Source organism: Myxocyprinus asiaticus, chromosome 24 (assembly GCF_019703515.2).
Source record: "Myxocyprinus asiaticus isolate MX2 ecotype Aquarium Trade chromosome 24, UBuf_Myxa_2, whole genome shotgun sequence".
In the NCBI taxonomy this organism is placed as follows: domain Eukaryota; kingdom Metazoa; phylum Chordata; class Actinopteri; order Cypriniformes; family Catostomidae; genus Myxocyprinus; species Myxocyprinus asiaticus.
The window spans coordinates 29,981,874-30,004,359 of NC_059367.1; the positions used below are offsets into that span (position 1 = coordinate 29,981,874).

Here is a 22,486-nt window from a genome sequence, read left to right on the forward strand (position 1 = left end):
ATGAATCAAAACTGATCAATCTACAGTTTATAAGGGAAAGTACTTTTCAAAAGTTTTTAAAGTGGCATGATGGTAGTGTTTTAGGAGGAAAAAGATTTAATAACAACTTCATTTAAAATTTTTATATACTTAATCTTTTATTTGGTAAATTTAAGGAAGTTCAGGTAGTGGAGAACAGAGACTTTTTTTTTAACATTTCCTTTCATTACTCATAAATGACCACAAATCTGCCATCTTTTGACATAAGCAACATTTAAATGTGTCAGAGTAATTTACCATTACTAGATGTATATTATGAAGACAAGATCATAATAAGTCCAGAGTGTTACTGGAGTGATTATAACACTTTAATAATTTATTTAATCATATATGAACCCGGTGTATCTCAAATAAGAGCAACTCAAAGTAGAAATATCATTGTTTTAATACTCATAATATTAATAGATAATTTTAACCTTTTTGGTACTAAAACTTTCAGCCGTCAGTAATAGTACATACAGTATGCACCTTTAAAGGTGCACTGCGTAATTTTTGTCTTTGTGTCATCTTGCACTGACGCCTAGCGGCTTGGATGCAGCATCATTTAAAATCAATAGTTTTCAGTTTCAGATGCTATTGTAGAAATGTAGTATTCACAGTCAGCCAGTGAAAGTGTCAAATAACAGGACGGTTACTGAGATTAAGCTAGTAGTATTTTTCTGGTCATGTGATTGTAACATGGCAGCCCCCATGTGTGGACCCTCTCCATGTAGAATAAAACAGCTTTTATAAGGTTACTGATATGACTGGAGTCTTCATTTTAATGTGAGTGGCCATGATTTCCTACATATATTGAAAAATTACAATTCATGTCTTTAGGAGTAAACATTTTTTAATGAGGAAAAAATTACTGAGTGCACCTTTAAGAGTTTTTCAGTTTTAGTCAAACATTTTTCATTTTTTAAGTAGTGTTACAATTACCCCCGACCTCACAGCCATAGTAAAGTAATGTATAGTAGCTACAAGCGACAGTGTTAGCATTTTTCATGCATATTTTAACCACCAACTTAGAGAAAAGCAGATATGATTTTAAATTGAAAAGCAAACAAAAAATATTGAACTTCCAAAAAAAAAAAAAAAAAAAAAAAAAAATACATCTCAAAATATTTTTTTATTTTAACTATACAGTTTAACTATAAAGTGTTAATTAAACACGTTAAGTCTTGTCTTGCATCACTGACACAAGCTTGTGAACAAGATCATCTTTGAATGTCAAAACATGTTGAATGCTACTATATCATCCTTCACGAGGGGGCGCACCGAATTCCCCCCCTACACACACACACACACACACACACTGTCCCGGTCTGGCGTACCAAAACAAAACCTCCATCTTTCCGGCTGCCGCAGCATGTTTGTGTGTGATCCAATCATGCGATAGTGTTCACAGAAAGACCGCACGCTTTTGCTAGATAAACTATCTGCACCAGCGGTAAAATAATAAAGAACGATGTCCCGGTGAGAACCGTACAGGATAAAGCAACTAAAAGAGTCACCATCGGACAAGCCGAACCCTAATCGCAATCAACAGGACGCTCACGTCAGACCCAACCGACAGACACCAGCGAGGTTTGCTTGAGCTCACATCCCAAACAGAACACGCACATGTGGGACAGACAGACATCGATTTTAAGTTCGTGACAAGGTGCGTTAATGAAATGTTGCACTTTTCAATGTATGTGTCTTTTACTAGCTTTTGTGTTTCATCTTTATACTAGTTAGTTAAATTGGTTATAAAGTAGGCCAGTCAACCGAGCTGAGCTAACAAAGAAACTCAAAAGACAAGCTGTTTACATTTCTGCTCATTACAAAATACACCATGGTAACCACAGTTTTCGCAAACATACTGTAGGCGACTGCAAAGTTAACACAGTTGTTACTTACTGTAAATTTCCATTGGGAACATTTTGGATTGTGGTGTTCGCCAACACTGTCAACAAAATATAAATAAAACAAAAATAAATAGGCTGAAGCAAAATGAAAGAAAGATTGTGAGGCTTTATACAATGTGTGAAGGAAATCCCAATATCATATTAAGGTATTATGATTTTTCAGTAGGAACAATAACTGTATTAACTTATTTTGGCTGCAACTTTTGCTATAATGGCAATTCAGTGTTTGCTTTTTTGCCATTATTTCTCCATCATATGGATTATTTTTTAAAGCTTTTAGTTTTTGGGACTTTGTATTTCTTATACAGTGGCTGTGTCTCGCTTCGAAGTCTGCGTGCTAGGTAGGACGCGTCCTTTGAAGGTTGCAGTATACCGAGTGTCCCCCTTTAAACAAGTCTCGTTTAAACGAGGCGGCCTTCCTAGGACAAACTGAAACGGAACGTATCATGGTTGCTATGACAGCACGTCACTCTTTAACAAGCGCGAGCGCTTTGAGTGAGAAGGGAACAAAGTCCCTTTAGAAGGGAATATATGAGGTACATTTTAGGAGAGTTATAATGATGTAAAGAGAAAAGAAAATAGATTTTACAGGTGTACTTTTAGTCTAATACTTTATTTTAATTATATATTAATATAATTAATATATTAATATAAATTATACACTGCACCAATCTACTGAGGTACTTCAACTTGGGAATTAACATTCCTTGCGTTTGAACATCATATTGGCGTAATTTTTTTAGACATTTCTGTTGAAGCAAAGAATTGTGGGTTGTGAGTGCCCACGAAGGACACACCTCATGCATCCTCTGAATTTCCGTGAAAGAGGGTCGCATTCGAAGGCTGCATTCGAAGTGACCTACTCGTATTTTCTGAAACGAGACAGCCTCGATGACGTATGCGGCCGACAAATGTGACCTCCGGAGGACGCAGCCTTCCAAACGAGACACAGCCAGTGTTAATGTAAATGGCTCATGTTAGCTTGCTTCTCGTTTATTATGCTGGCTTGTCAAAGCCAACATACTGTTATTCTACAATTTTTTTCTAAACAAAGACCAACATTTCTGACTGTAACTCCTAGAAATTTCAAGCACATCCACCAAACTCAACACAGACCATCAGACTGTTCTGGAATTTTGTGCTATGTCTTTTCTAACTGATCAGACCAATGGTTTTCGCACAGTGGATGAACAAAAATAGTAAAAATCCCATAGATTGCATTGACGGAATGTTCAAATGGGCCAACGGAATGTTCATTAATTCACCTTATTCACTGCAGCACCATATTTGATTTTTAATGGGAATGACAATTAAGCTGTGAGGGATAGACTTACATCTCTTCAATGGCACGCATGGTATAAAGCTGTAAAAAGCTTCTAATCTAGATCACATCTGATTTTCCACAACTCATGCTGTCTGGAGTTTTTGTCTACTGAATGTTCTTGAAAAGATGTTTTTTCAATGCTTTGTCCGCAGAACGATCCAAAAACACTTTAAACAACTGTACAACCCATTGAAGAGATGGTACGTCTGTCCCTCACATCCTCATTGTCATTCCTGTAAAAAAAAATCAAAGGTGGCGCTGCTGTGAATAAGGTCTATTCAAACTCCAACTGTAAAAAATGTAAATGTTAACAAACCAACATAAGGCCTTCGGCCTGATCGGCTTTAAAGGGTAATGAAACCACAAAACAACATTTTTGAGATGTTAGGCTAACATATATGTAGAGGTTGCACATCATTGAAAACAAGAATAGCACTCATTATGTTTATTGCAAAGGTGAAAGTGGTTATATTTGCATTTTATTGAGCCATTTCATTCTTTCAGTTTAAAAACGAAAGTTGAAACAACGTAAAAAAAATATTAAGTATATGTGTAAACTCTAAGTTGTGATTTTGATTCTGAGCATTTCCCATATTCATTAGAAGGAATGCTTTTCATCCAATCACAGCACTGCCTTATGTATGAGCTCGGCAGCCTCGCATTACAGCAGAGAATTCAAACTCACTCAAAGAGATAACAGCGGTTCCAGGCAGGTGCAAGACTTCAGCAGCAATCGCAGAACAGAAATGATAGGGGCTTTTACGAAACACCGTGGTGAGATCGAAATCACTCGTCAGAATGGACCGCAGTCCATAGCCGCACTGAAACTAGCATGTTTGGCTGTCCGCAGTTCTGCTACTTGCACTCCAAACATGAAGGGGGAGGCTGTTCTGTTTAGACGGTGCGCATATCCATCACATCTTCTCTGTGCTTCTGATCATGGACAGGAGAACACGACGGCTTTGTTCAAGAGCAGAAGACAAAAATGAAATCCGGACACTTTTTTGTTTCCTTACATAGTGTGAAAGTTTCTGAGATTTAGGCCGACATGTTTTACCTGTGTTATGTAATCAAGACAGTGGAGTTGAAGTACTGGATAACTTAGTCAGACAAAGTTAGTATGCAGTTTTATCACACTGTAAGAATAAATACCTATACATTTATGTAAAGTCTCAAAGCAGTGTTTGGTAATATCTGCCCTTATTGCTGTTCTTAATTAATTCTCAAAAGTTTGATCAAAACACCCAAATCTTTTAGCAGATTTTCAAACTGTTCAATCGTCTGCACTTGTCACACTTTTGTCCCATGACTGATTTACAGCAAAGTGCCCCAAAAACTCTTGTTTTCATCCCCACTCATATTGTGATGTTCATCCATCTGTTTTCATCTGTGTTTTGGAAGTGAGAATTGTAGCTCTTGACTCCCTCCCATCAGCTTTGTTCTTTCTTAAAACATTTGCATACAGTACATTAGGTGGTCATTAAAGGAAGTGGTATCATGTCTGTGTCAGAGCAGATGATCGAGGTGAATTCAGTTGAATCTTAATTTAATTCAACTCTTATATAGGCATAATGACTCTTTCTCTTTCTACCACTTTTTGCTGTTTTATAGCTTGTGGTGCTCAGAAAATTCTACTTCCCAGTAGCCTTTCCTATCCTGGCTGATAAGGTTAAATGTTCTGTTGTCAGGACATTTATGCACAATAATTGGTGTATTCAAGTTTAGGTGATGCAGGTAATGGACTACACTAGGGAGGCTTCCTGTATGTGTGCTGAAACGTTGCCAGTGGTGCTCATTCATTGCTTTTGTTCTTCAGGTAGAGAATGGAATGTATTTTCCTTCTGCAAAACTGGCTGGACCAGAGTGTCAATGGTGCACACACATACACAATGAAAAAGAAAAAAAAACAACAAACAGACAGGAAATACAGTGGTGTAAAAAAAGCTTCAGGGCAATCAGTTGGTCGTTGCTTACCTTGATTCTTGCCAGATTAGTTGAAAGATTTGCTGTTGTAAAACTATACATCATATGCTGAAAAAAGTTAACTTCGTTACATTGTCATTCTTCTGTGCAGGCTACCTGTTATTTTTCATTTTGTCAAGGGTTTTGCATGGGTAGGCTACACTAATATTTTATTTGAGATTTAAGCAGCTTGGCTGTTTTTTTTCTTATTAGGCCTATGTTTTGGTTCAGATGACTCGGGACTTTTCTTTGCAAAATTAGCTGGAAACATTGTGACATCAGGTGTGTTATGTTGTCCCTATTAGAACCGTTTTGCATTTAAGAACTGATGTTATTGCAGTAGTTATTCAAACATTTCAAGTAGGGCTGCACAATTAATCGAATAAATAATCAAGATTACAATTACAGCTGCCACAATGAACTAATCATGAAAGTGTCAATTAAAGCAGTCCATGTACTCGTGTTACATCAAAATTTTCATTTTTTTTTCTATTTAACGTATGTTTTTGCAGTGGTTAATAATTGTAACCAATATGAGACATGTCTATTGCTTGCATCTGTGTATGATTTATTAAAAATTTGAAAACAGCTTTGTTTTTTATGCTTCTGAGAAGGCCAGTGCAAAGTTGACCATTTAGGGTTAGGATTAGGTCTCGATTTCCTGATGAATAAAACAGAAATAAAGTCATTCTGGAACACAGTTCTCAGCTTGTTTAGGATGTGTTATTCATAAAAAAATAAGGCACGCAGTTGATCCACACCAAATACGTTTTTTTTTAATGTAAGTTCTAATAATCAAAATTAATTGCAATTAGAGTATCAAGGGAAATAATCGTCAATTATGATTTTTTTCAATCGATTTTTGTCATAATCACTTTGAGCACAAGTTCTAAATGACGTAATGACATTTTAAATAATATTGCTACTTCTCTAGTTCAGATAAATTATGGTGCAAGAACTTTTATCGCCGCAATATGCGCTAAAAGGTGTATTTTCCATGTTAATAAGAATTTTTTGTCCTTACCAGCTGCAACAGTGACAAGTCAAAGTCGCTTGTCGCGGCTGGTAAGGACAAAAATTGTGATTAACGTGGAAAAGACACCTTTTATTGCGTGTCGGGAGATCACAACGCATCTAGTTAGGACACTGTGTAACACAGCAACATTGGCCATAACAGTGAGTTTGGGGCGGGACTATCTGTTTGTAAAACCAATGGAAGATGGGGGAGTTCTCTGGAATGTTTGAAAACTGATTATTTTTGCATTTCCATTTGGTGATGCTAGTGGCGCCAAAATTACACCAGCTTTAAATCTTGCCTTCTAGATGCTATTTTTATTTATTTATTTATTTTACAGAGAAACACAATTACATCACCTATTTTGTCGATTTTTACATTTAGGCTGGCATTGCTATCTACAACAATAGTTCACCCAAAAAAGAAAATGCATTTAAGTCAATATTCAGCTAAAATCTTGTCATCCGTTTGTGCGTTTATGAGTGCTTGAGGGAAACATGAGAACGTGTGTTTTTTTAGCCTTAAACAACACAAGGTCTCGTGTGAACGAGCCGAGCCAAGCTTTTCTCATAACGTGCATGAACGTGCAACGGACTTCAAGGTTTTCAGTGAAAAATGACTTGCATTTTGGCTTGTTTCCGACCAAAGCCTATTGTTCACCTTAAAACTTGGAATTTGACGTACAAGTAACATGGGCTACTTTTATTATACTTTTGCGCCCTTTTTTAAGCTTTAAAGTGTCACAATCAGCTGTAATTGTATTGAAAAACTGACATTGGTTACTCATGAAATTTTCTGCTATTGTTTTCTGCATAAGAAAGAAAGTCATAGAAGTTTGGAATGATCTAAGGGTTATTAAAAGATGACAAAATGTTCATTTTCTTGTGAACTATTCCTTTAAGGCTTTGTTTTTGTAAATTTTAGGATGCCATAATCAGTGTGTTTCCTATTATTTTCTTATCTTTCCTATTTCTATGTATTGGACTCCTTAAAGGGGTCATGAATTGGAAAATCAAACTTACCATGATATCTTGACATAAGAGTTCATAGCACTATAAAAACATACTGTAAATTTCAGAACCGAAAACGTCTTTGTTAGTCCAAAAAAAAAAATAAAAAAAATAAAAGGCTTTATTGAAACCAAGGTGCCAAAATGACTTGTACTCTACTTCCTCCTCACTAATACGTCATAGTATTACATCAGCACGGGCCAGCCTCTGCATAAACAGATCAACGCCTACATTATCGTCGACACTGCTTAGGCCCGCCCACCGGTCTTGCCGTTAGAGTAGAGCGGTGAGATTATTTTTGGAGAAACAGGAGGTGTTACGATGGCCACGAAGATATCAAGATACTGTGCAGTGCCAGGTTGTGGGAAACTAGATTTCTTGCATTTGCTTCGCAAGGATACCAATATTAAGAAAGAATGGCTGACGTTTATTTTTAATGAAGTCCTGGATCACGTCGGTAAGAATATGTTTGTTTGCTTGCTTCATTTTACCGATGATTCTTTCACAAACAAGACACAGTTCAAAGCAGGCTTTGCAGAGAGACTTAAGTTAAAAGCTGATGCAGTGCCAACTATATTGGACCCGACAGGGATGTCGCAACAAACAAGTGTGAGTATCCATGTTAATTGTTTTGCTTCATATGTTACAAACTGTTAGATGTGTACTGAGTATTTGATTTGATCCTAGTGATTTAGATGCTCGTGTATTAGTTTTAATGCACAGGGATCTCTAAGCAGCATATATTTTCTTGTTCTGTTGGCATGATGGCACAATTGCTACAGATGCACCTAAAGAGTACTGATATAAATATATTTAGACAATCTCTTTCCTTTTTAATGAAAACATGACTCATTGTAATGAACAATGTATGCGTTTGTCACTACACTGAATATGTTATGAAAGATGATTATATGACAAACGACAGTGCGACAGTGTATCATGATATGTTTACATGGTGCACATGAAGTGTATCCTTCCACAGTTATAAATGTGATAGCACCAAGTATTTACACTTTATTTGGTACTGTCATGTGTTACTCAGCATTTGTAAAACACAGAAATGTTTCACCATTGGAAAATGCCCCAACTATGTAACAAGATGCACACCGTTGTGTCGCGTCTTGGTTTAAACAACAATAAAAATAATACCTATTACACAAATAGACAAGTAAATTACAGTGATTACTTACCACGCTGTCACAGACTGCAGTATCCGTTGAGTTTGTGGAGGGGGTAATTTTCTTCAATTTCGAGATCAGACTCTGGCTCAAACATGTATGGATGAATTCCCCCGGTTGTCATTTTTTTAACCATCTGAAGTTTTCAAAACATCCCCACACGTGTGTAATGGCTGGGGCGTTTACACTTATCCACATGCAAAGATGTTACCCAATCACAGCAGTGGGCATTTACACTGAAGTCTTCAAGAACACATGCCCCAAAAAATGGAGAATTTGAATCAGAGTTCACAAAAACTGGGTAGAAAACGACCAATTATTCCTAAATTATGACTTTTAATGAAAAAAATCACACCAACATTATAAGTGGACCTCAAGGAGCTTTATAAAATAAACCAAAAATCCAATTCATGACACCTTTAAAGGTGCAGTATGTAAGATGCAGAAACCCTTGTTATTAATGACACCTGTGGCCGTTAAGTGACCTGCAGCCAGCTACCTGTTGCTCGTGCTCGCACTCATGCACACACTCCATAGGGACGCGAGCGAGCATTGGCCAAAACAATGATGTAACGTACAAAGAGGCTGAACGTGATTCACCGACATCATGCTGACAGATGAGGTCGCATAATTAAAATTACACCGTTATGAATGTTTTACTTCAAACTTTGAGACTGTATATTATATTTGACTCTCCAGTGCTGGAACAGGGCTAAAAAAAGTGTGGATATAGGTCTGACTATGCGAGACTTACTTTGAAGTAATCACTTTTCTTTGCATGATACATAGACTATCAAATAAATGCAGTCAATGTCGGTGTTAGCTAGCTAGCCAGCTTTATCAATAACTGTTAGCTAAATTTGGTGGATGATGACAGTAGCTGTTTATAAACTAGACTGTACATTATAAATATGTTGACACAATTCAGTATTGATGTGATTCCATCACAACTTTCATTTTGTTATATCGATGCGCTATTGTTTTATAATAATAGAATGTATATATTTTCTGTATAACCAAGTTACGTTACACTAATGAATGGGTATTTTTCATTATCTTGAACATAGTCTAGCATTCATTTAATGTGTTATTGTAGTTTAACTAAAATTACACAGATCAGTCCTTATGGCACTATATTTCACATGCTTTGCCGTTATGTAAGCTTACCTGTCCAATAATAAGAACGCCAATTCAGGGTCGGTTTTGATCCCCAAAACGGAACGAAGGTCCCTCCAGGAATCAAATGCCCTTCCGATGTTCACTCTAGTTTTTTGCTCGACCACAATCACGTTCCCACTTAGCCAGACGGGATTCAGTAGATAAATGTTATCCACTATTCACTATGTTGAATAGTGGAAGAGAAGCGATTACTGTGGCAAGGCTCTCGGGAGTGCATAAACGTCACATCCTTTGGATTTTTCCGACAAAACCGACCCGCTCCCTTCACATGAAAATCAGTCTACAGGCTTTAATAGGCAACCTAGGAAGTCCGGGAAGGGCTCATTTTTTAAATTGCGTTACAAGCCGTTCACACATTGGCAGAAAAAAAAAAAAGGCGAATATTACATGAAAATTGTTACATACTGCACTTTTAAGTACCTTTTAAGAACAATGATATTGTTCCATTGATAACAACATAACTGAGTAGCCAGTGTGTCTGTGCACCTAATTACCCTTTGTCTGCCACTCCTTTTTCAAGAACACGTTTTGAAACCACAGCATGAGTCACTCCTATGCTTTGATTTATTTTCTGCAACTTCTTGTTCAAATGAAATTACTGTTGTTAATTTATGCTGTCTAATGGACACCTAGAGTGATGTGTCTGAGGATGGTTCTCTTGTTTACCATTCCATTGTTTTTATGAGTTATTTGAGGTGCTATCAGTTTTTCCTGGTTTGGAATTTAATTGATGATGAAGGTCAGGTCAAAATGTTTAAAAGCAGGTACCACATGATAGGATTATTACTATTATTATTTTACACAGCTTGCAAGCTGAGTGTTGAATGAAGTTTAATTGATAGCAATGAAATATTTTGTACTGACTGATGACACACACAAACAAACACACACACACTGTTGGCCAAAAGTTTGGAATAATGTACAGATTTTGCTCTAATGGAAAGAAATTGGTACTTTTATTCACCAAAGTGGCATTCAACTGATCACAATCTATAGTCAGGACATTAATAACGTGAAAAATTACTATTACAATTTAAATAAATAAATAAATACTTTTAAAAATACTTAAGTGTTCTCATCAAAAAATTCTCCACATGCAACAATGACAGCTTTGCAGATCCTTGGCATTTTAGCTGTCAGTTTGTCCAGATACTCAGGTGACATTTCACCCCACGCTTCTTGTAGCACTTGCCATAGATGTGGCTGCCTTGTCGGGCATTTCTCACACACCTTACAGTCTAGCTGATCCCACAAAAGCTGAATGGGTTTAAGATCCATAACACTCTTTTCCAGTTATCTGTTGTCCAATGTCTGTTTCTTTGCCCACTTTCTTTTTGTTTTTCTGTTTCAAAAGTGTCTTTTTCTTTGCAGTTCTTCCCATAAGGCCTGCACCCGTGTCTCCTCTTTACTGTTGTAAATGAAACTGGTGTTGAGCAGGTAGAATTCAATGAAGCTGTCAGCTGAGGACATGTGAGGCATCTATTTCTCAAACTAGAGACTCTGATATACTTATCCTCTTGTTTAGTTGTACATCCAGGGCTCCAGACTGCGACTAAAATGGTCCAAATGCGACCAAAAAGTATTTATTGCGACTATAATTTAAAATCAGTCAGGTTGTGTGCGTTCATATGCGGTTTCTTCAGATATCTTGTGAGTTATTGAATACACCTATAGAACGTGCACCAGTGTGTCTTGCGAGGCTTTTCACCCATTCTGTTTCTGACGACTCTTTTGAACCGGATCTTTTTCATGAATCACCTGAAAAGAAATTAAGGTTTGAACTCAGGAACTCGGGTTTGCAGTTTGAATCAGATTTACTTTCTCAGTGAATCAGCCGTCAGTGAGCTCACAACAGGGAGTGCAGACATTTCAAAATAAGAGTCCCCATGTGTTTTTCGGGCTTCTTTATAATTAAAAGTCCCGTATCATTCATATATATATGAGATCAAGCTTTTTACACTTAGGACAATTGAGGGACTTGTTCACAACTATTACATAAGGTGCAAGTATTCATTGATACTCAAGAAGACAACAAACTACTATATGCATACTATATTTTATGTAATTATCTGTAATGTAGATTGTGAAGAGCAGTATTAAATAAAAAAAACATCTTTTATCTATTATATTTGTATAAGTTACGAAAGGGGTGTGAACATTTATGAGACAAAAGGGAATGCAAACTTATCTTCTCAACTATTTACTGTATACTGTTAATTAATTCTCCGATTAATGGGTTATCAGCTGTCTTCCTTTTCTTCTGCTTTCTATCTTGTTTCTGAATTGCAATCTAAATCGAGGAATTCTGTGATTTTGTGACTAAAAACAACCATTTTGCTCCTTAATGTTTCAGTTTAGGAGCCAATGGCTCCTAAGTAATTTTTTTTTTTAGTCTGGAGCCCTGACATCTGGCCTGCCACATCTCTTTCTGTCCTTGTTAGAGCCAGTTGTCCTTTGTCTTTGAAGACTATAGTGTACACCTTTGTATGAAATCTTTCAAGCATTGTATAGCCTTCATTCCGCAAACAATGATTGACTGATGATTTGCCATTTTTGACCTAATATTGACCTTAAGACATGCCAGACTATTGCATACTGTGGCAACTCAAAAACAAACACGTTTAGAAAAGACAATGTTAAGTTTCATTTAATGAACGATATAGCTTTCAGCAGTGTTTGATATAATGGCAAGTGATATTCTAGTACCAAATTAGCAATTTAGCATGATTACTCAAGGATATGGTGTTGGAGTGATGGCTGCTGGAAATGGGACCTGTCTAGATTTGATCAAAAATGACTTTTTTCAAACAGCGATGGTGCTGTTTTTTACATCAGTAATGTCCTGACTATACTTTGTGATCAGTTGAATGCCACTTTGGTGAATTAAAGTACCAATTTCCTTCCAAATCAGCAAAATCTGTACATTATTCCAAACTTTTTGCTGCCATTGTAATATACACAGTACTGTGCAAAAGTCTTAGGCACATAAGATGTTTCCCAAAAACATTTGTCTTGAGATGGTTATTTATATCTTCAGCTTTAGTGTGTCAATAGGAAAAATACATTTTAGACTTCCAAACATTCCTTTTGCGAATAGAATAGAAGAACAGGGAGCCCTGCAACAGATGGCATGGTCCCCACAGAGACCCCAACTGAACATCGGGTCAGTCTGGGATTACACGAAGAGACAGATGTGATTGAGACAGCCTAAATAAATAAAAGAACTGTGGCAAATTCTCCAAGAAGCTTGGAACATCCTATCTACCAACAACCAAGAAAAACTGTGTCCATGTGTAAGTAGGAGAATTGGGGCTGTTTTAAAGGTAAAAGTGTTCACACCAAATATTGATTTAGCTCTTTTTCTGTTTACTGGACTTTGTATGACATTAATTGATTAATGAAAACTATTTATGTCATTATTCTTTTTTTTTTTTAAAAGAAATCCTCACTTTGAAAGTTTTTCACAAGTGCCTAAAACTTTTGCACAGTACTGTATATGTATGTGTGTGTGTGTGTGTGTGTGTGTGTGTGTGTGTGTGTGTGTGTGTGTGTGTGTATGTATATATATATATATATATATATATATATATATATATATACACACACACACACACACACACACACACACACACACACATCGATCAGCCACAACATTAAAACCACCTGCCTAATATTGTGTAGGTCCTCGTGCTGTCAAAACAGTGCCAACCCACATCTCAGAATAGCCAACCCAGCACCAACTATTCTTCTCACCACAATTGTACAGAATGGTTATCTGAGTTACTGTAGACTTTGTCAGTTCAAACCAGTCTGGCCATTCTCTGTTGACCTCTCTCATCAAGGCATTTCCATCCACAGAACTGCCGCTCACTGGATGTTTTTTGTTTTTGGCACCATTCGGAGTAAATTCTAGAGACTGTTGTGCGTGAAAATCCCAGGATATCAGCAGCTACAGAAATACTCAAACCAGCCAGTCTGGCACCAACAATCATGCCACAGTCCAAATTGCTGAGATCACATTTTTTCCCCAATTCTGATGGTTGATGTGAACATTAACTGAAGCTCCTGACCCGTATCTGCGTGATTTTAAGCTAAACATTGTTGCAGACCAGGTACACCCCTTCATGGCAATCCGATTGAGGTTCTGTGGGATGTGCAGGACCAACAAGTCCGATCCACAGCGGCACCACCTCGCAACTTACAGGACTTTGGTGCCAGATACCACAGGACACCTTCAGGGGTCTTGTAGAATCCATGTCTCGGTGGGTCGGCGCTGTTTGCCAGCACGCGGAGGACCAACAGCATATTAGGCAGGTGGTCATAATGTTTTGGCTTATCGGTGTATAAGCCAAACCATCTGTGACTCTAGTGCTCAAGTCTGGTACATGTCTGTGCTGTCTAAATTAATTATTATTATTATTTTGAATTATTTTATGAATCATTCCAAAATAATCGGATCGAATCGTGACCAAATTTGAGATTTTACAATGCATCGTAATCGTTAGTTAAAGAATCTTAATCGAATCATTGTCAGAAAAAAGTTTACACCCCTAGTTATGAACCACTGAAACAAACTCAAAAACACCTTTGTTGTGGCCCAATTTTGTTCAAAAAAATGTCACACCCATTCATTCTTTGATTTCATATGAAGTACACCACGGCCTTAACATAGTGGTTCTCAAAGTGTTGGTGCAGAGGTATCGTAAGGGGGCACAGAAATCTTGTTCACTTTCACTCATTCAATTTTGCCATGGTGACAATACACACAAGAACCAATATTCTATATATTTTATGGTGCTTTAATTTGCTTTTAGAGCTTGACAGTCACAATCACAATTCTTCTCATCCCGCAATTTCAATGACGAAAAAAGTCATACTGGTTTGAAATGACGAGGGTGAGTAAGTTATGACACACTTAAATATTTGGGGTGAGCTATTACAATGCTTGCTCATGCAAGCATTATCACTTTTTATTTATTCTATTGCCAAGGAATTCAGTTTTCATTGTATTTTTTAAATAAATAAAATATTCTCATTACTATAATACAGTGATGAAAACCATTCTGTCCAGACATGATTGTTTTTTTTTTAATGTTTTAAAAATCTTTATAGTTCTAAAAACGGGCTTCTTGTTCATGTTGTGTTCTGGTCATTTTGACCCAAAGAGAATTTTCTTTTGCCTGTAAATATTAGTTAATGTTATCCTATTGGACTAATACTTACCTTGTTACACTTTTGGAGTTCCTGGTCAAAAAGTACCGGCCTATAAAAATTCTTTATAAGTCTCTCATTTTGCTATATTATCACCAAATATTGGATTAGATCTTTTTGCCAACTTTTCTTTCAATTAGCACAGGTTTTGAATTTCTTTTTGGAACTTATTGATCAAAGGCCTCATTGACCTGATCTTACGCACCTATGTTTTTGAGTGAAAAAAAAAAAGAAACAATATTTGTGGATTATTTTGGCAATATTAAATCAAATATGAAAACATTTTGTGCTATTTTTCACACTAGTGTGTTTTAATGTTTAACCAGGAAGTTTGTTTTGAAGTGATTTTATTTTGTACAAAATGGCACAAAGTCACAGTTGTGGTGTTCCTGGTCAAAAATGACCGGCCATTAAAAATGAATGGGGGAATTCAAAAATAAGAGAAAAATGTATTGTTCAGGAGCATGGTCATCATGTTCATGTTCATATATTTGCATGTGTGCTTGCAAACATAAAGGCCTCAGACCTGTGCACGCGGACATATACGTGCACTAGCACACACATGCTCATGTACACAAAACTATTTTGAGTATTACATCTTTCTTTTTACAGAGATTAACTTTATCCTACCCTGAACTGCATCCAACGTCCATTCGTCCATCCAGCATTACCAAACACACACAAACTCACACACACGCTCACTTACAGGCACTATTACATGCATGCTTACATGTTCACGTTCACATGTGCATGTGTGCTTGCAAACGTAAAGGCCTCGGATCTGTGTGCGTGCACATACACATGCGCACACACACACATGCTCACGTACACGCACATCTCTGAGTATTACATGCTTGCTTCTTACATGTTAGTGTTCACATATGTGCATGTGTGCTTGCAAACATAAAGGTCTCGGATCACATACACATGCGTGCACACACGAGCACGCACATGCTCACGTACACGCACAAACTCTTTGAGTATTACATGCTTTCTTTTTCACAGATATGAACTTTATCAACCCTGAACTGCATCCAACATCCATTCATCCTTCCAACATTACCACACACACACACCAGAACTGTCTTTGCCCCACAGTGACCCCTCTCCAATAGAATCAATAGAATTGTGGTGTTCCCAGTCAAAGATGACCAGCCACTGAAAGTGAATGGAGATCACAAAAAACAGGACTTTTATTTTGAAATGCTTTTATTTTCTGAAAAGGGGCACAAAGTAAGACTTGTGGTGTTCCCTGTCAAATCTGACCATTGTGACAAAGGAAACTGGCGTAAGCCCATTTACACATTAGCACTGTAATATAAAGAACATTTCATGGAACAGAAATACCAATACTGTTCATATTTCTGTTATATTTTCTAATCAACAACAAACCAAATCAATAAACACCTGGTGGTTGTGTCGTCATGCACATGACTGACAATAGCTTGTTGCATGTGCCTTGCAAATGTGTGCTCTGCATTTGAAACACACAATTCTTGATAAAAGAAAGATCCTCAAAGATAGAGTCTATTGGAGAGGGGTCACTGTGGGGCAAAGACAGTTCTGGTGCGTGTGTGTGTGGTAATGTTGGATGGATGAATGGTTGTTTGATGCTCTTCAGGGTAGGTTAAAGTTCATCTCTGTGAAAAAGCACGTAATACTCAAGAGTTTGTGCGTATACGTGAGCGTGTTTGGGTTTGTGTGTGTGTGCATATCCTAGGCCTTTATGTTTGCAAGCACACATGCACATATGTGAACATTAACTTGATGAACCTGCTCTTGAACACTCAATTTTTCTCTCATTTTTGATCTCCCCCATTCATTTTCAATGGCCGGTCGTTTTTGACTGGGAACTCGTGTGACTTTGTGTAATTTGTACAAAATAAAAGCATTTTAAAACAAATGTCCTGGTGAAACATTAAAGCACACAAGTGTGATAAATAGTACAGAATGTTTTCATATTTAATATTGCCAAAATTATCCACAAATAAGGTTTTTTTTTTTTTTTTTTTTTAACTAAAAAACAGAGGTGCTTAAGCTCAGGTCAGTGAGGCCTATGATCAATAAGTTCCAAAAAGAAATACAAAACCTGTGCTAATTAAAAGAAAACAAGTCGACAAAAGGATCTAATCCAATATTTGGTGATGATAAAGAATAATGAGAGATTTATAAGAAATTTTTAATAGGCCGGTCATTTTTGACCGGGGATTTTGAGGTAATCTGGCCAGACATTTCTTTTATAGTTTTATTTAGTTTATTAGTTTATTATTTTTTTAAGATTCACCCATTTTTGCTGTCTTTGATTTTTCTCTGCCTAGATTCTTACATCTGCATCTCACCCTCTTGGACATTATGTGAAATAAAGGCTAACTATAATGCAAGGCTGTACAACATAATTTTAATGTTTCTAGGTCAATGGCTGTATTGTGTTTGTGTGTAAACGTCCCTGTGGAATGTCAGAACTACTGTACTTCCCTAAACACTCTGGGTTTGAATCTGTAGATATTAAACAATCCAGCTTTGCAAAGGCATTTCCTGTCAACAAGCAGCTGCAAGTCCACAAACTCTGACCAGGATCCTCCTCCTTTCCTCCTTCGGAGTCTTTCTCCCTCGTTTTCTTGCTGATTATCTGTTAGCCATCCCCCTCCTTCCATGTCACTGCTTCTGTCCCCCTTGCGCAACCACACAACTAAGATTTTACTTAAGAAGCCATATCAAATGTGTTGGATTGTTTGGTGATCTGTAGATTTAGGTCAGTCGTGCTGGTAAATATCTTGCTTTGGTCAATGCCTTTGCTTGCTGTGTTCATTTATTTGTAAAAGCAAGTGATTAAGTCTTCTTTGCATGTTGCAACACATGCATTGCATTTGAATATGCGTTTACAGTGTGTTTGTGTCTGTGTTATGTGCGCGAATGCATCTTAAAAGTCTTTGTAAACATTCTTATTAGTTTTCAGTTAAGATGTTACATCAAGCAGTGATTAGCACACAGCCTCTCTGGTAACAAGTGTGTGTTTGTGCATGTGTGGTTTTTTATTACAAAGGATACTGATGTCTTAGTTGTACAGTTATCGATGAGTTATCAAAGTCTGGCTCCGCCTCCTCTCTATATGATATGACATCACTGTGTGGTTACCACAAAAACCAGGGCTCCACTGTTATTATTGTGGTGTTGGAAAACTGCAGACAAAGCACAATTTAATAACTGCACTAGGCAGCATGGCATACATATGTGCATTAACACAAGTATGTGAATGTGATATGAAGCAGGTTTTATTTGTGTGTGAACATGTATGATTAGCACGGAGCTTCCAAGACTGGCATGTGTATTGCATTAGCACATATGGCTCACTGTCTCCTCCTGTGAATTCCTGATGTTTGATGTGTATGTGCCTTTAGTAGCAGAACCGAGCAGGATTTTTACACACAGACCTATTCTCAGTCTGCGCTCTTAATTCAGGAAATTGATCCCTCCCTCCTTGGCAATGTCCAATCATCCTGATTTAATGCAGCCATACACACACAGCATCTGATTTATGGCATGTTAGTAAAGTGCTCGATGTGCTCTTGAGAGCTCTGTACCTGCCAAGGCAAAGTCCACAGCAATGGAGAGGTAGAGAGTAAGAGAGCAATGTGCTTTTGCTTTGGGTTTGTAGACACACCCCACCACAAAAGGATTTCTGAGGACACTTGTTTTTTTTTTTTTGTATCTGATTTTTTTTTGGTGGTTTAAAATGTAGTGCAAACACTGAATTTTCAGCCAAAAATATGCTTAAAATCTTGGGCAAAAAACTTGTTACTGTATAATCTGATAATATTATCTTTGACATGGAAAAAAAAACTGCATGTAGAATGGTTCAGGTTTAATTGGATAATGTAAACCCTGGAAAATAATGGATTACATATTGAAGCAAGAATGTAATTTAATCACTAATAGAAAAATTATAATTTTAATAAAATTTTGGTTATTATTCCAAACAAAGGCTACTTTAAAAATGTTTGGTTTTGTCTAAGAATTACCTTTTAAAATAAATAATGTACATAAAATAAAATGTACAGAACTCATCAGCAATAAGGATTTTTTCTGCCGATCAGGTTGGCCCAGTAGTTCAAGTTTTTAGTTGGTCTCTCATTTTCACTTGCTGACCACAAAAAAAAAAAAAAAAGACTGCCGCCACTCTAATGTTATTGGTGGACTGCACAACTGGCCATAGTGGCTTTTGAAATGCTGATTACAGATGATACTTCCGATAAAACTAAGATATCATTCTAATTTGACAAGGAATCAGTTCTCTTGTCTCTAAAAATTAACTTTCTCTAGGGGAGAGCATTTTATATAATCTGCAGCAGTGCTTAAAGGTGCAGAATGTAAGATTCATAAACCCTTGTTATTAATGACACCTGTGGCCGTTAAGTGAACTGCAGCCAGCTACCTGTTCGTGCACACACTCCATAGGGACGGGAGTGAGCATTGACCAAAACAATGACGTAACGTACAAAGAGGCTGAACGTGATTCATCGACATCATGCTGTCAGATGAAGTAGCATGATTAAAATTACACAGTTATGAATGTTTTAATACAAACTTTGAGACTGTATATTATATTTGACTCTCCAGTGCTGGAACAGGGCTAAAACAAAGTGTGGGTATAGGTCTGACTATGCGAGACTTTAGTTTGAAGTAATCACTTTTCTTTGCATGATACATAGACTATCGTATAAATGCAGTCAATGTTGGCGTTAGCTAGCTAGCCAGCTTTATCAATAGCTGTTAGCTAAATTTGGTGGATGATGACAGTAGCTGTTTATAAACTAGACTGTACATTATAAATATGCTGACACAATTCAGTATTGATGTGATTTCATTACAACTGTAATTTTGATATATCGATGCACTATTGTTTTATAATAATAGAATGTATATATTTTCTGTATAACCAAGTTATGTTACACTAATGAATGGGTCTTTTTGCATTATCTTGAACATAGTCTAGCATTCATTTCATGTATTATTGTAGTTTACCTTGCTGAATAATTACAGATTAACATTGACATTAACATGACTTTTAGTATAAAGAGAAGATCGTTGAAATTATTTGAAAGTTACGAAGCAAGGTAGCTTGCAATTCATCAGCGTTAGCAGGCAAGATCAAGTTAGCTAAAATTACACAGATCAATCCTTATGGCACTGTATTTCACATGCTTTGCAGTTATGTAAGCTTACCTGTCCAATAAGAAGAATGCCAATTCAGGGTCTGTTTTGATCCCCAAAACCGAATGAAGGTCCCTCCAGGAATCAAATGTCCTGCCGATGTTCACTCTAGTTTTCGCTCGACCACGATCACGTTTCCGCTTAGCCAGACAGGATTCAGTAGACCAATTTTCTTTTTTTGAGGTTTTATGTTAGGAGTCGGTGTTATGCTGGGAGCCGGATGTTTGCTGGATTCCATCTCTAAGATAACGTTACCTAGTGTTGCAGACTGACTGTTGAATAGCAGAAGAGAAGCTACTGTCTGAGGCAAGGCTCTCGGGAGCGCGCATAAGGCAAATGCGACACGCTCCCTTCGCGTGAAAATCAGTCTACAGGCTTTAATAGGCAACCTAGGAAGTCCATGAAGGGCTCATTTTTTAAGTTGCGTTAAAAGCTGTTCACACATTGGCAAAAAAAAGGTGAATATTACATGAAAAATTTTACATATTGCACCTTTAATGCATCATATCAATAAACAAGATGAATGTTATATAAAAAACATAAATCAAACTCATTCAGAATGCTGACATGTTTTCCCACGCATCATTTTATTAGCTCATATCCATATATGTGGTTACAGACAAATTATATAGAACAGTGAAATTGCCCACAGAAACGTAACTTCGTCTCGCCTGCATTTGTCTCCAGTGTATCTTCACTCACAGCACACGGGTGACGTGAGCTTCTCTGTCTTCACTCTCATTGGTAGACGCTTCCGAATGTCGCTCGTCATTTGCATTAAGTTGACATTTTCTCAACTTGTCTTGTCGCTAAATTAAATTCCATTCATTTAATTGGTTGTCTCTGTGTATTTTTTTCTGCCTTAGGTGGTGTGATGGCTGCCCAGGTGGAGGTTGATGCTAGGCGGTCAAGCGTGGTTGGGGGTCGGCTGCACCTCAGCCCTCTCATAGACTCTAGCAACAAGAGCTTGTTGGAGGCTTCTGGTGGACCCCAGGGAACCCTTATTATACCCTCAGAACCTTGCAAGCCTATCCCTGGTCCCAAGCCCAGACTTACCCCAAAACCTTTTGCTGTGGAGAAAAATCCTACTATACGACCCATTCTAGCTCCTAAACCACAGCCAAAACCTAGATCTGAATCCACTCGGCCAGCCTCCTACAAGCCAGACCCACCCAGCACATCTAAACCGCAGCCACCAGGTAAACCAATCACAAATCAAAATCGGCCTGCATCCACTGCCTTTAAAACAAGCCCTAAGCCCAGTACAGGTCAAACAAACAAACCAGTGGCACAGTCCTTCAAAACAGCATCTACCATTGCCTCCAAAGATTCCAACAAATCTACAACGTCCCAAACTAGGGATGTACTGCGAAGAACAAGTTTTGGAGTCACTCCAGCTAGACCCAGGATTGATGTTCATGCCTCCACTCCAGGTGTGGAATGGCCTTTTGCTTCACGGAATAAACAACTTGGAACTTCAATTACTCGTGCTAAATCAACGGGCTTCCTAGCAGAGGTTGGACTGAATTATGAGGATAGTAAAGAGGATACTGGTGCCAAGGAGGACTCTTCTCCTACTGTTTTTCGGCCCCAATCTAAAGGTTTAAAACCCAGACCAGTGTCAGCTGTGTTTCTCTCAAATCCCTCTCAGTCTGAGCCTCAGGTGGAAACCCCTTCACCTGCCCCTCGTTGGGCAGAAAGGCGACCACTTTCCTCTGACCTTACCTCAAAGTTTGCATCAATTGGGCTGTCCCTACACCGGCGACCTGCTAAAGAGGACAGCAAAGAAAACACTACAGAAACACCAGAGGGTGTTGGTGCTGTGACTCAAAGGGAAAAAGAAAATGGTGCTGAAAAGGCAGAAGGGCTGAATAAGCCCCCTGAGAAAATGAGTCAAAAGATGGAGTCAAATGATGAGGACTCTAAACCTGAGGATAAAGGAGGAGGTAGTATAAAGAGGCGCATCAGCCTGCTCTTGGACTCCTCTTCCTTGCCCTTCTCAGTGGCACATGTGGATACTCAAGTGACTGAGCCTCGTTCACCATTGTTGTCAGTCTCTGACACTGACGGAGCTGTGGGGGTGAAACAGCGAATCAAAGAACTGACCGAAGAAATACCTACTACACCATCACCGCCCCAGAAACCACAATTTAAGCCACACAACCTAGTGCCTGACCGTATTATAAGGTAAGGTACAGCTATGTTCAAAATTAATTTTCAAAATTAACTCCACTTACACATAGCACCCTCCATGGACCTTTTTTAAATCGACATCAAGATTTTTGAGATTTCTGCAAAACACTTTTGAAGATTTGTATCTTGATGAATGGCTGAATTTACCTGAATGCTCCCGTGACGTAAGCTCGATGACACGTGAACTGACGTAAATTCGGCCATTCATCAATCCCTGACTGGAAGTGATCTTTTATAGTTAAAAAGTGCTTATATATTGTTCTTTTTCACAC

General features: G+C 37.7%; 1 protein-coding gene across 4 annotated transcripts in view; it reads left to right on the top strand.

Moving 5' to 3' along the window:
- The first annotated feature begins 1,360 nt into the window (after nt 1–1,360).
- Nucleotides 1,361–22,486, top strand: part of LOC127414758 (calponin homology domain-containing protein DDB_G0272472-like) — a 68,924-nt gene continuing 47,798 nt past the window's right edge. For 2 of the 4 annotated variants that reach the window (XM_051653014.1, XM_051653017.1), the window contains exons 1-2: nt 1,361–1,684; nt 20,888–22,208. In XM_051653014.1, the coding sequence (XP_051508974.1) occupies nt 20,896–22,208 (1,313 nt within the window). In that variant the 5' untranslated portion in view covers nt 1,361–1,684; nt 20,888–20,895. Of the gene's footprint in view, nt 1,685–7,451; nt 7,852–17,478; nt 17,563–20,887; nt 22,209–22,486 lie in introns of those variants that run through there. The other 2 variants (XM_051653015.1, XM_051653016.1) reach the window with 2 other exon arrangements.